General features: G+C 49.3%; 2 protein-coding genes across 2 annotated transcripts in view; one reads left to right on the top strand and one right to left on the bottom strand.

Moving 5' to 3' along the window:
* KHDRBS1 (KH RNA binding domain containing, signal transduction associated 1) overlaps nucleotides 1-10,026 on the bottom strand; it is a 23,152-nt gene extending 13,126 nt beyond the window's left edge. Inside the window, 5 exon segments of the mRNA XM_005239788.3 lie at nucleotides 604-750; nucleotides 1,923-2,039; nucleotides 2,615-2,742; nucleotides 9,592-9,817; nucleotides 9,819-10,026. Of these exon segments, the coding sequence (XP_005239845.2) occupies nucleotides 604-750; nucleotides 1,923-2,039; nucleotides 2,615-2,742; nucleotides 9,592-9,817; nucleotides 9,819-9,917 (717 nt within the window). The 5' untranslated portion in view covers nucleotides 9,918-10,026.
* A 380-nt stretch (nucleotides 10,027-10,406) lies between these two features.
* Nucleotides 10,407-14,101, top strand: LOC114012795 (uncharacterized PE-PGRS family protein PE_PGRS54-like). The gene is made up of 3 exons (XM_055799944.1): nucleotides 10,407-10,499; nucleotides 11,312-11,388; nucleotides 11,720-14,101. Exon 3 carries the CDS (start codon nucleotides 12,878-12,880, stop codon nucleotides 14,099-14,101), a length of 1,224 nt encoding a protein of 407 aa, XP_055655919.1. The 5' UTR covers nucleotides 10,407-10,499; nucleotides 11,312-11,388; nucleotides 11,720-12,877.
* Nucleotides 14,102-14,108: the final 7 nt, after the last annotated feature.

The following is a 14,108-nucleotide window of genomic DNA, read 5'->3' on the forward strand; positions in this document are numbered from 1 at the left end:
AGAGGTTCCTTCACATTACTCATGTTTAAAACGGTAGAAATACTGATTTAACAGGTGTGTTTCAAAATAGCTACAACATGGAATACTACTACTGAGCTGCCTGGGCAGTCACCCACCTCATCTTCTCACCACCCCTTCAGAGCAGAGCAAACACCTCTGTACTTAGCCTCTGATCCGACCAATGAAGTTTTCTAGCCAGATTTCTACACCGTGGGTCCAAGTCAGAGGCACCCATCCACGAAGTCTCTTCTATGCCAGGCACTGCTAAACTTATTCTCCTGCTAAAACCGATGCCCAGAGCCATACAAGCTACCCACCCTCCAGTGTCCACAGCTAGTACTGGGTGAGAAACACCTGCTTCAAGTGTTCTATACAATCACCCTGTAAGTGTATGTCTTTCTACTTACGGTTAGGGGAATAAGACATGCCTTCATGCAAGATTAACGGGGTCATCTTCAGCTGCCACACACACTTAATACTTCAGGCTTCTTTAACTACACCAATTCCTGTAGCACGAGCACTGCGCAAATCCTACCCATCCTTATAGCCAGATTCCCAACCCATCCACGTCCCTCAAAAAGGAGAGAACACCAATATACATACTGGAACCAGGAACTTCTTGACTTCTTCCATGGCGTGAGCCATTAGAGCGTATGCTTCGCAGGGGGGTCCAAAAACTTCAATGAAGACATGCAAATCCATATTTAGATGAGCATATTTAGGATCTCCCCCTTTACGCAGTTCTTCCTCCTGAAACAAAGCAGATTAGATTCCTAAAGCTAAGTAAGGTGCAGAGAAACTATTCTTCTTTTACCTGTTTTCTAAGCCTTTACAGGAAACGTCTGTAAAAGCATTTTGGCCATGCCTGGACACAGATCATGGCAACATACGATGGACATGAGCATATAGTATTTTAAAAAGCCACGTGCAATCTATATCTTCCAGCCTTTTATAGCTGCCTTTTCAGGTAACCGATGTTTTCGCTAATGCATTGATGCCAGCCACTTTTTCCAGAAAATTAAGCATATTTAAGCAGTGTTGTTCTTCCTCTACACCACCTTTCTGCCCGAGGTGCTCTGTAGCTACCATCTAGTGAAGTCTAATCATAGAATGTCACGGTTTGGGTTGGAAGGGACCTTAAAGATCATCTAGTTTTAAGCCTCCCACCACGGGCAGGGACATCTTCCACTAGACCAGGCTGCTCAAAGCCCCATCCAACCTGGCCTTGAACACTTCCAGGGATGTGGCGTGCCTGAAACAAGCCTGCTGTGTAGCTCTGCTCTCAGATACCCATGATATTCAGATGGCTTCAACCAGCTACAAATACGCTAGAAATGTAAAAGCTTTTATTCCTGCTTAAGTAAAAAGCTGAATTAAGTTACAGGTCTGTTGAATGTTAGCTCAATTTTGGAAGTAAGCAGGAAGAATAGAAATTATTTTCCTATTTTCTGTTAAAAAAACCTCCCAGCACTTCGTGATTCACTAAACATTACCAGGAAAATACTGCTCCAACATCTTCAGTGAGCCACGAGAATTTAAGGATTTCACAGGGAACAGCTGGAAAAAGGATACTTTTTTTTTTTCCCTTTCCCTGGAGGGGAAACGTATGCCTTTAGTGAATGACTTTTCACAGAGCAGCTGGGATTAATTCTTATTTTATAAACTTGGTACTTCACCTTTCGAATAACCTACCTCTGCATTCAAGGGTACGGGACATCAAAAGATGACGACAGATCTCTAAGACAGTCACAAAGCATGCATCACACTTCTGCCCCCAATATGAACAGAGCAATTTCAGAAGCATGACTTCCTACTACTTTTCCTTTTGGATCTTAATGGTTTAATCTTTTGAACCACCATTTCTCACAGTGATATGAAAAGCATTAATACATTATGTATGTTCTCAAGGGTGACACCCTTACCTTTGCTTTATCTCGCATTGAACCCTTCCCAAGCACAGATATCTTAGCACCAGTTTCTTCCTGAAGTCTCTTGATGGTGTTGCCTTGAGGTCCCAAAATCTTTCCAACAAAGTTGAACTGTAAATGAAGGAAAAAAAAAAAATTATCTCCAGAGCTCAGTAGCCTTAACAAAAGGTTTTCTGAAGGTTATGCGGGCTGACAAAAAATGTAGCCACTCCATTTTCTCTTCACCTCAGCAAAAAATTCAGACCAAAAAATACAGAGGAAAATTTAAGTTCCAGAACATTCTTTTCATGTAGAAATGTTCCACCAGAAAATCCAGCTAAATTGACTCATATAAAGCATTTAATTCTAACATCTACTCTCCAGTAGTTTTACAGGCAGCAAGTCTTAAAAGAGTTAAATGAGTTTTTAACTGTAAAACACAAAGCTCTACAGATGGAAGTATCTATTCTAGTAATAAAAGATCACAACTCTGCATCGCCATTTAGCTTTATCCCAAGACATTCTAGAAATGTAATATATTAGAAATAAGATCCTGCAAGCTTGCATAGGAAAAATTCCATAGCGATCGTGGAACACTGGTGTAACTCCTGATGACACTTTGACAGCTACTGTCTCAAAGTCAGCCATAAAATCCACAGAAAATAAGCAAATCACAGAGATTCAGTAAGCTATTTTCTGGCCCTCACCTTGGGGTACTGTTTGACAGGTATCAGAACTCGTTCTTTCAGTTTCATATTCTTGTGGGAAAATAAATCCAGGTAGTTCTCTTCCTCATCCTTCTTTGTTGTTTCACCCTTCTGCATTTTTTCAATTTCTAAACAAGATAAAAATAGGGCTGCTTATATTCCTCAAACAAGCATCATTTTAGAGTTTGAATTATGACAGGACATACCACCCTCATTCTCTGTGAATATATGAACGTTTCTAATTGTATTAATGGAATCTGGACAGAGGCTACCTCTTTATAGTGCTAGCCCAGCTTGCCTCTTCCTCCCTTCACATCTAGGATTCCAGAAGGCCAAAACCAGGATAACAAACAAAAATAAGAACAAACAGTAGAGAATGCCCTACAAATAACTTCAACAGGTAACAGTAGGAAACTGCCAGTACAGTTCTGCGTGTCGCTTCTGCTGTGTCTTCCCCTGTCAGTCCCCAACCTCATGCCTCCACCGCAAACACAGCACCCACGTGTAGGCTCCTAAACCTACAAAGGAACCAGCCCCAACTACGCTTAACTGCATATGCCTGCTCTAATGCAGCAGCCGTCAGCAAATCAGGCAAGTTTTTAATCATTCAAGCTGCTGCACTATTTGAAATCTGTAATTTCATTAGCGGTGCCAACACGTACTGACACTACGAATTTCAGTGACGTTGAAAACATTCCTAATAAACAGAAGCTCAAACGAGTGACATCCTAGAGGATGGTCTGGATTATGAAATTCTTATAAGCTGCATTTCATTCCATGAATGCAACTTCATCACACAAGCAATTCATAACAGGGTTTTTAAGTTGTAAGCCTGAGGCACATAGCCATAAAAACGTGTCAGAAGTCCTTAACTTGATGCAGGCGATGCAACTACAAATTTTCGTCTCTCAAAATAAGGTTCTGATTTTTAATTGTATATTGTGAATTACAGAATCTTGGAAAAACACTGATGTAGCGTGACTGAACTGAAGGCATGCTGCAGCCTGAGGGAGATCTGGAACAAAGTCCAAATAACCTTCTGGAAGTAGGTCATTAAGGTAGGCCAATCAGGAACTAGTCCACAAACACCTCAAATCTGGCTAGAAATTAAACTTCCACTGAGAGATGGCAGGAGACAGTTACCTCATAACAGACAACCCAAATGGAGAAAAATGAACATCATCTTCAAGGCAGGCTCTTACAGTCATTAATGCACTTTCCCTTGTACAAGAATAACACCCAAAATTTTTCATAAGAACATAGCCCATAGCTCACTGGCTTTTCTTTTCCAGAGATGTCTGCTCATGTACAGTTTTTATTTAATGGCCAACAACTAGATGACAAGTTCCCCCAAATTTGGAGCCAATCCATTATTACCGATTCCAAATATCTGATGAACCATTATGCACTCTTTGGTCCAACTAACAAGAAGCTGTCACACCATACAGAGCCATCACAAATTATTATTTACAGATGCTTATTAGGAGAGGAGCGTGACCCTTCCTTAAAAATTAAACTGTGTCATTTCAACAGCAAACCCAAGAACTATAAATATTTCTTCTGAGTCGAAAGTGCTCTAAATACAACTTCTCACATCTCAGGGGAAAGAGAGACACTTTCACAAGATTACACACGTAACTGGATTAAAGCTGCAAGACAAAACTGAAACTGAAGACTGCTTAGTCATTACCAGAATTTAAAGAGGGCAGCTGCAATATCTTGTGTTTCCTGTGACTTCTGTCCATGTCAGAAACTATATGCTTCAGACTAAACATTCATGTTTACAGTCTCGGAAGACCAGCATATCAGATAGTTGAGGGATTATCCACCTAGTAATATTCTGGTATCATCCAAACAAAAATAGAAACAATGGGTTACCATCATCCTTCTGACCAGACTGCCAAACACAGCCTCAGGGGCTGAAAAGCATCTTTCAAATAATGCAGATCACAAGGAAGTCAAGCGACTAGAGGTGCAACCAAAAAACCCCACCACCTTAAGAAAACACCATCAAATGATCAATGTTTTAATTTTTCAGTTATGGACACAGTAATATAAATTGTTTTTTAGAGATCTAAATATAGAACTTGGAGATCGTGTTGCATAATTATGAAAAAAAGCCTAAATTTTGTATTTCTACTTGCAACAGTACTTTGGCTCCCTTACAGAAGTGTTACCATGACTCCTTAGTTTAAAAAAATTACCGGATCTAATCGCTTTGAAAAAAAGATGGCTTGATTTTTGCTTTAAAAAGAAATGATTTCCTGAAGACACTGCAAAAATGAAAAACTCAGAAGTTCAAGCACTGTCAAATTTATAAAGTAACCAAAAGAGCTGGCTGCCTTGGTTAGTTTTTTGTAGCTCTTTAATTTTAGCTACAAGAACAGATCAGAGAATCAAGATTTGGAAGCTAAAGATTGCACTGGTGGCCTCATCCTTTGGTTTCAGGCATAGCTTTAGACCCTGTAATGCAATGCAATTACTTCACAAATATTTTGGTTCTCCAGAAACAGTGAGTGAGTGAATTTCCGAAATTGCATTCTGCATATTAACAAGAAGTGTTTTCTATGCACACATCGAGAATAAAACCACCCTAACACTTTCTTCCTGTAAATTAAACTACCCAGAGGCATCTTCTACCTTGTCAAAACACAACGCAATCAGATGTAAGCCTCTGCAAATCAGTGAATCACAGTTCACACCAACCACACCACAAAACCCATTTTGCCTCCTGCAACAGTAGCAACGACATCTGGGAATCTGCCTGCAAGGGCAACAAATAATTAACCATTTGCTAAAAATATAATAATAATAATAATAAAAAAGCATTGGATCCACCATCACCACGTCTTCAAACGAAATACAAAACACAGGAGAAGTAAAAACCCTGCACAGCAGAATAGCTCTTCAGTTCTCAATTTAGGTCAGCGCGGGTGACCTAGCAGTCCCCTTCACACCTTCAGAACAAACTCCAAGTCTGGAAATAGGTGTGAAGGAGGACTGAAAGCATGCCACTCGTGACGTGTCCTACTGCTCCGGATTCCAGCGTTATCTGTATGCATTCTGGCTACGCAACATGAAGCAGTACTGAATGAACTGATGAGTGGTAGCAGTTTGTCAGACCACTTACTGATATGAAGGAGAAGCGTACGTATACCTTGAGGGATTAAGCATGCCTCATTTCAGTGCTGATTTTTTAAAGCCGTGTCAGAAGTGCAGCAGAAGGTTACCTTCTTGCCACGGGGAATGTCAGCAGTCTGGCGGCATGTGTGGCAGTGGTTTCCAGGACTTCATGTGGGGCAGTGATTGCATTGTCTCAGAAGAAATCCTAAGGGGTAGGTAAAGGGGGTTGGTAACACCGCTGCTTCACAAGGAGGAGGCTAAGCAGCCACAGTGCTACTCCTGATCTAAGCCCAAGCTCTTCCTTAACAAAAAATAAAACATATTAAACATTGTCCTGCAGCACACTCGTGCTCTGTAAGCAGAGACACATTCCGTTTATTCATAACACTGCGAGTATTACCTTAACGGTACAATAATACTGACCCCGTGCCCGCCCTCCCCCCAAAAAAACACCAAAACCCCAAAAGAGTTTGGGGATGGGAGCCTCTGGAAGAAAGCCCCCTCTCTCCTACACTACTGCTCCGCAGCTGGTTCGATTTCACAGGAGAGGAAGCAGGGACCTGTTCCTGGATGGACTCTGCCAACAGTGGAAGCTGTAGAATTTGGCAAGCCCGACCCCACTGCTTCCCTCCCGCTTTCTGCTGAAATACCCTCACCCTGCTCCAGCCTGTATGCTGGGATTCATATGCAGACAGCTCTGCTTTGGAGCTTTTGGCTGAGAAGAAAGGGGACTGCCACTAGCACAGGGAAAAGGGCCACGGGGAAGAAACGAAACACTGCTCAAGCATGAGGCAGGGAGGAGAAAGCCTGGAGGTGAGCTATGAGAAATGGCACAGGTAGTGGAGGCTCCCGGGAGAGAAGTGGGAGGAGGTAGAGTCACAGCAGTGACAGGCAGGCTAGCATCAGCATCAAATAATGTTTGCATGGCTTAGCAATACATACATTCAAAAATGCAACAGCAAAATGGTATTAGCATATCACAGTCTGCGACATCTGGGCACAAGTTCAAGGCAGCAGTTACAGCTGCTTGGAGGGGGGGGGGGGGGTAGGGCATACACTTGGAAACACAGAAATTCAGATAATCTTCTCCATTTCAGGCTAGTCTTAACTCCACGCGCAGCAAACTTCAGGACATTGTATCGCTTTGGGTTACAGGCAGTTTCTCATCACCCCTGTGACCTCAGCCCATCGCTAATCCCACTATTTGGTTCCTTGGCAAGTCACTCCGGCAAGGCCACCGCCCCATCCATCTGACTTTCCCATGCAGCCCTTTTTCCTTCCTAGGAACACACACAGACTGAATGAACCTGGCACAAGAACCGACACGGTCAGCGGGGGATTCTGTTTAAGAGTCCTCCAACACCTCAAGCTGCTCCCTGCTTTGCAACATGTTGCTCGGCGCTCCCTCCCTTCACGGGTCCTGCTCTAATACCCTACCCACGGCTCCAAATCCACCCCTCGCCACCCATCTCCATCCCTCACGGCTCCATGCATCTGGGGATGTACGGGGTTGCATTTAACATCAGGATCAGCTAGATGCTAGCTATATAGAAACTTGTTAATGGAATGACATAGCTCACATATCTATTTGCAGCATAGGAAGCTCAGAGATGACCAGCTCTTTTCACTTGGAGTTTCCTCACGAAATAAAAATAGCTAAGATTACCACAAGAATTTAAAAAAGAACCCCTACGCCTAGCTAACTCACTGGTGAATGTCACCCGTCTTCCCAATGCACGCAAGCAGAGAGGACTGTGCCGTTCAAAACACTGGCATCTCCTCCTGCTCTCCCCGCAGCAGATGGAGGGCATAAATCACAGCGAGGAAAAAGGGGTTTCTTGTTCCTATGGAAGAGGAAGGTCACACAGCCCCCAAATCACAGGTGTGAGGAAACATGGATCACATTCTAAGGTGCAAGAAATCCCAGTTTTCAGTTTCTGTTCAGGGTGCTGGGTAAGAAACCTTAAAACATAGCCACTTTACTGCCTTTTCATCACACAGTACATCTTTCAGGAATCAGTACCACATTGCTGTGCTGCCCTTCACCTCACTCCTAAATAATGCTAATTTTCTCTAGAAACGCTAAGAATGACAGAAGTATTTTGAACTACTTTTACAGATTGTTTTAAAAGAACTTTTCTTTTCAATGTGGAACTCCCGTAGGGCCCCCTCCCAGAGGCAGGCAGGACAAGCAACTTGCACTCCTGAAAAAAGGCTGGAATAGGAATACTGCTGATATTGGATAATCAGTCATTTCTTCGTCTGGAAGTCATTTTGCTTAAGTTGTGCTGGCCATATGCATCACAATCTTTGGCCCAGAGCTAAATTCCAAAGTAAGTTTTACAGCAGTTTCTCCAACATGACATCCCCAAAGGGTGCCATGGCAGTTGCAGAATTCTGAACAATTCAGATCAGTTTGGGGTCATCTGTGCAAAAAGATTTAGTCACCGAAAACCACCGTATTATGCCATATTATCTCTCATGAGCTTCCTGCTCAGATCATCCTGAATTCGGACTGCTAGTGAATGCTCCCAAAGGACAGCAATTTCCAAAATATCCCAAGCAAGCACAAAACATCTGGAGCTCTTCCAATGATCAATTTTAAGTCTCATGAAGCTGCAGTCTACTATCAGCAATTTTCAAATTAATGAAGAAACCTCATAAATCCTTGTTATGCCACTCAAGTGAACGAAGCTTTACTAAGTGGGCTGAGAACACTGTTCTTTGTGTGGGAATTAGCAAACTCCTTATGTTTCATTTCACTGGAAGGCATTATCACTGAGCTGTCGAGCATCAGCTGGCTAAAGGGTTTTTATTAATGAAAAACATTAATTTGATTGCAAATCGGATTATAAAACTAATTTATTTAGATCAAGATGTCCATGAGTGATGCCAAGTTACCCATGATGATATACCTCAGTTCCTTGCGCAATGGGAGACAGCAATTCCTAGGAATGATTTCCTCCATTAAAGGGCGAGCTAATAAAGTATCTAGCACTGCACCAACTATGGCAATACTATACATTTTAAAGACTTGAAAAGGCAAAAAAAATAAATCATTTCAAAGCAGAATGGTAAATACCAGAGCGCGAAGCACTCTGCTCATCTGCAGATTAAATTCCTGCGCTAGGTACCTCCCAGCTTCCCCCTAGACGCACATAAAGCAGTAAGTGGTGGCAAATATTTTAACTCCTTTCCATTTGAAGCTGACTACGGTGTCTTGAGGCAGCTGAACCTACTTGAGAGAAGCACCGACCGTGGGTGCACAGTGGAGACAGGGAAGAATCAGAGCTGCCAGGTGACTGGGCAGTGGTGATGGGGAAGGAGAAGGCCAGTCGGGGCACAGAACAAAGACTGCCATTTCCATTCCCTACTTAGGTTCATCAGAAGCATGAAACAAGCTCTAATACAGATTACCAGAGGAGAAAAATCAAAGAGCTCAGTACCCGTGCCTCACAGGGGCTCAAGCACACACAGGTAGAAAACCCCGGCTGCACAGTTCTCTTCAGTCCCCTCGCTCCCCAGGGATGGGAACAACCAATATAACCGCCTACCGCGTTTTAAAAAGAAACTTCTGGGTCTGCGTTCAATCCGGCCCAGGCCCTGCATTAAGCACTGGGCTAAAGAGAGATTAAATAACAGAAATATCTAAGCTTCAACCCCCCGGGGTCGCAGCTCGCACCGGGCAGGGCTGCCAGAAAGGGTCGGCGCAAAGGCCGCCCCAGCGAGGGGCTGCCCGGGGGTCCCTCTCCCCTCACAAGGGGGTCCCTAGGAGCTGCCTCGGACCCTGCCCGCCCCAGCGTGCACGGAGGGGGGCCCTGCCCGGGGGTTCCACCTTGCCCAGTGCCCCGTACCTGCTGTGAGAAGCTGCATGGCGTGCGTGAAGGACGGGTCGAGGCTGTCCTTCTCGGCCATCAGCTCGGGCAGGTACTTGTTCTCCGGCTCCATCTTGACAGAGGCCCCGGGCAGCAGCGGGGTGGGGGCGGCGGCGGGGGCCTGAGCGGCCGAGGCGGCTGCCGTGGCGCTGGGCGGCAAGAGCGGAGGCGGCTGCGCCCCGGTGGCGGCCCCGCGGCCCCCCCCCGCCACGGGGCGGCCGCCGCAGTGGGGGTGCCCCTTGCCGAGCGCCGCCGGGGCCCGGCCCCCGGCCCAGGCGGGCGGCGGGGTCGTCGCGGCGCTGCATGGGGCGGGGGGCGGCGGGCGGCGACGGAGCGAGCAGGCGCGGAGCGGAGCGGGCCGAGCGGCGCTGCCACACCGTCCGCCGCAGCGCCAGGGCCGGAAGTGAGGGGCCGGAAGGACCGCCCCCTGCCCCCCCTGCCGGCTCCCGCGCGGCCACCTCGCGCACCTCTGCGCCTGCGCAGGGCGCCGCGCGGCCCGCCCCCCACGTGCGCACGCGCGCTCCCCCACGGCGGGCTTCGGCGGCGCCGCGCTCCCCGGGCGCATGCGCAGTGCTGGGCCCGTGGGAGAGCGAGCGAGCCACGTGTGTAGGGAGCACGCCCGCCGTTATTCCTGCGCATGCGCAGGCCCGCCGGCGTGACATTAGTCACAGGCTGGTGCGAGAATGAGCCTCCGGCCGGCTCACGGCGCCTGCGCGTTGCTGTGGCGCATGCGCGGCGGCTGCCCGCGCCAGGCCCGGGAGGCTGCCGCGCCTGCGCGCCCCGCGCTTCCTCTAGGCGGCAGCGCTGAGGCATGGAGGGCGCTGTGGGGGCTTGGGCCGGGGGCGAGAGGGGCAGCGCTGCCCCCCCGCCTGGCCTCCGCAGGGACGGTAAGCCAGCGCGGCCTGCCTCGGGGGCTGGGCCCATGGCCGGCCTGTGCTCGCAGAGCTGCCCTGCGGTACGGGGTCGTGGCACCACCCGTGTGGGAGCTGAGTTTTCCCCCTCCGGCCTTCATAGCCCTGCCCTGAAGTACAGGGCCGTGGCAGCTCCCGTGTGGGAGCTGAGCCTTCTTCCTCCCCTCGTAGCCCTGCCTTGTGCTATAGGCCATGGCAGTGCCTGTGTGGGAGCTGAGCTTTCCTCTTCCTCCCTTCATAGCTCTGCCCTGCAGTATAGGGCCGTGGCAGTGCCTGTGTGGGAGCTGAGCTTTCCTCTTCCTCCCTGCAGGGCTGTGACAGCACTGGCTGGGAAGGCAACCCCTTGGCGTACATGTCATGTTGGCCCTGTGCTTTAGAGAGAACAATTTATTTCTGTGTGGCAGGTGATATCACACAGTGTTGAAGAGGGAAGAACAAGAGTCTTACCAGCTACAATTATTGGAGGTTAAGGAGCTCCATTTCAAGATGCTGGGGTGGAGCTAGTCTTGTCTGAAGTTTTGAAACCCAGCAAAGTGGCATTGAACAGTTTTTCAGTCAGGGTGATTGCAAATGTGAAAACCCTAGTGTGCAGGCAGCAGTTATTTAACTGGCATACAGGATACATTTCAGGCACTGCAGCTCCTTAATTTAGTATCAGATGTGGCTTTTTGTTAGTAATTTGACAGTCACAGCACAAGAACATGGGATAATTTGTAAAATTACACATATGCTTTAGCCTGCTAAGGAAGTGTGTGATTCTTATTTGATCTTTCAATATCTTGTGACAGACCACTGCTGCAACAGCCCCTTCTTTGCAGAGCTGAAGCTGATGTTCATGGACAGATGTAACCTCCAATGTCATCAGGTAATGGCCTGAACCTCGCCCTTGTCCCTCTTGCCTCCAGGGTGCCGTTTCCAAACGGCCCCCCCCGAACCTGTGCAAACCTGTCACTCAGTGGTCAACGGCTGCACAAAATGACTCCCCTGTGTAAGGAAGCTCCTGCTATCAATAGCTTCAGAGCAGCGTGTGTCCCTGCTCTGTGTGCGTGATCTGCTCCTCCTTTGTCAGTTCCCTCCTCATTCACATACTGTTTCTTTTTCCTTCACCCCTGTTGTGTACCTTCAATGTCATTCTTGCATATTTTCCACTGAGATTCTTTCCCTGCCTGCCATCCCTGTCTCATCCTTACTCACAGCTGCGTCACTTGTAAATGCCATGGCACCTTCCCAGAGCTGGGATGAACAAAGTCTCTTTCCTGGTAACGGGCTGTCATTGCCCCAGGGTTTCCACCTGCTGCCGCAGCCATGCTCTCTGAGCCCACACAGCTCCCATCTTCCCACCACTTCTACTGTGCTCACAGAGCTGTGGGTGGCAGCAGTCATTAGCTATTTGATTTGGACCCATTCCTCAAAGAACTTCAGAAAAAAAAATAAAATTTGTGACTCCTTTAGAGTGTGTTTCAGTTTTTAGAGCTGGGTTGCCTGCTGGGACCCTGGACTGGAAATTAGGAAATCTGGGACCATTTCCCAATATTTCCCAGGCTTACTCAGTGAATCTGGACACTTTACTTAACCAGTCAGTTCACAATCTGTGAATTAAGTAACTTCTACCATCATTCTTCATATTGTCTGGTCTGCTCAGGGTGGAAAGGGGCTGAGACATTCCTTTGTTATTACCTTACACAGCCTACAGAGAGAGCAGCGAAGCCCTGAGCTTGGCCAGAGTCTCCAGCTGCTTCAGAAATAGTCACTGGGCATAAAATGGACACGTTTTCCTTCCAGACAGCGCCAGGCTGAGGGCAGAGAAGTGAAGTGTTTTCCTCTAGCTGAAAATAGGAGATGGTGTGTGTTTTGGGCCGTCCTTGCTTTGTCTTCCCAGTGTTTGTTCCTCTGTGAATGTCTTCTGGGAGCAGCTGATGGCTGGTGTGGATGCAATTGCTTCTGACCGGACTGTTCATCAGCTCTTGGAGCAAATGTCTTTGTTTTGCTGCAGAAGAGGAAGAGGCCCAGCAGCCTGGAGCACTTGATATTGTGCGTTATGCAAATGGCTGTGCGTCAGAGGCAGGGCTGCCTGCTCTGCTGCTGCCTGCTCAGGCGAGAGGCCCTGCGGAGGGCTTCCCGTGGGAGCAGAGAACAGAGGAACTCTTGTTCCAGCTCTTGCTGGTGCTGCTTCCAGCACAGTTGCCCGCTTGCTGGGCTGGGCCAGCAGCAGCAATGCCCGTGGGAATGGTCTATGTCCCGTGGTTCTGTCCTTTGCTTCTGTATTTATCTCAGCTGGCTGAAAAGGACACGTTAGTCCGTGGCTCCAAATGAAGGTACTTGTTACAGGGGATTAATAAACGGTAACCTCAGAGATGCTAACCCTGCTGTTATTAGGGATCTTTGGGAGCCTCAGTGATTTTCATCCCATGGCTAAATGTTTCTTCTCCCAGGAGGCCGGAGCAATTGCAGAGCCAGAGCCCTGTGCCACGTCCCGACACTGGGGCAGGCTGCCGCGGTCCTTGCAGCCACTCTCTGTCAGCGGGGCAGCTTTTTGGGGAGAAAACATCACTCCGTGCTCAGGAAAGCCTTGCCTTGGCCCAGCTGAGGGGGTCTCCGTGCCGGCTCCACGTGGCATTTTGTCGGCCTGCCTCTGCTGGGTGGTGTTGGTTCCCCAAGCACGGTCGCACCCTTGCCGAGACAGGCGATGCTGGGAGGGGCCCGGGGCTGGCACCTTGGGTGGCCCAAGGCCACGCAGTCGGGCCAGTCTTCGGCCAAGCGTGGGGCTTCCAACGGGCCAGCATCCTGCCACCACCACACTGAGTCACCGTGTCCGCTGCTCCGCCCCGGAGCAGGGAACCGGATCAATAGGGCATTCACGTAGTTCGGCCCCGAGGGCCCGCTCCCCCTGCGCTCTCAGCCGTGCCGGGGCTGTAAACGCCGGTGCTTCCGCCAGGGCTCCTTCCCCCGGGACGCTCGGCCGCCAGCCCGTGTCCGCCGGTGCGGGCAGGGGAAGCGGAAGCCGTGGGAAGCGCCGGGCGGGCCGAACCACTGAGCGAGGCGGGGGGGGGGGGGGGGGAAGGGGGAAGCGGCCTGTACCACTGCTGCTGTGCCCTGGCGGGGAGGGGGGATGTGGTGGGTTGCTGCCGTGGAAGGGTCCGCGCGCACGTGCGGCCGGAGGGCTGGTCCAAGTGCGCTGGAGCGGCGAGGGGGGACCGGGGTGTACCAAGATGGCTGGGGACAGTAGGGCGGCGCGGTTCGCTTCGTGCCGCGGTCGCAGCCGGGGGCGGGCAAGTGGGGCAGGGCGAGCCGCCCCCGGGTTCTTGGGCCGTATTAGGAAGGGCCATACCAATGCCCAAGGGGGGAAAGAGGGCTATACCAATGCTGCCTCCCTCGCGGGGGTGCGTGGGGATGTCGAAGGCCTGTTTCAACAGCGCCGGGATGGAGGAAGCCGTTCCCCGCAGCGCGGTCAGGACCCGGCTGCTCGCACGGCAAGCCGCGGCAGTGCGGAGCGAGGCCGCCCCAACGCTTCTCACGCCGCGGTCGGCATACCCCCAGCACCCCCGCTGCTCTGCGGGTGGACACGCCCGGCGCGTTAAAGCGGAG

This window comes from Falco peregrinus, chromosome 3 (genome assembly GCF_023634155.1).
Source record: "Falco peregrinus isolate bFalPer1 chromosome 3, bFalPer1.pri, whole genome shotgun sequence".
Classification (NCBI taxonomy): domain Eukaryota; kingdom Metazoa; phylum Chordata; class Aves; order Falconiformes; family Falconidae; genus Falco; species Falco peregrinus.

Excerpts from the sequence above, each read along its gene's own strand:
- LOC114012795 (XM_055799944.1), top strand. The coding sequence starts at position 12,878 with ATGCTAACCCTGCTGTTATTAGGGATCTTTGGGAGCCTCAGTGATTTT.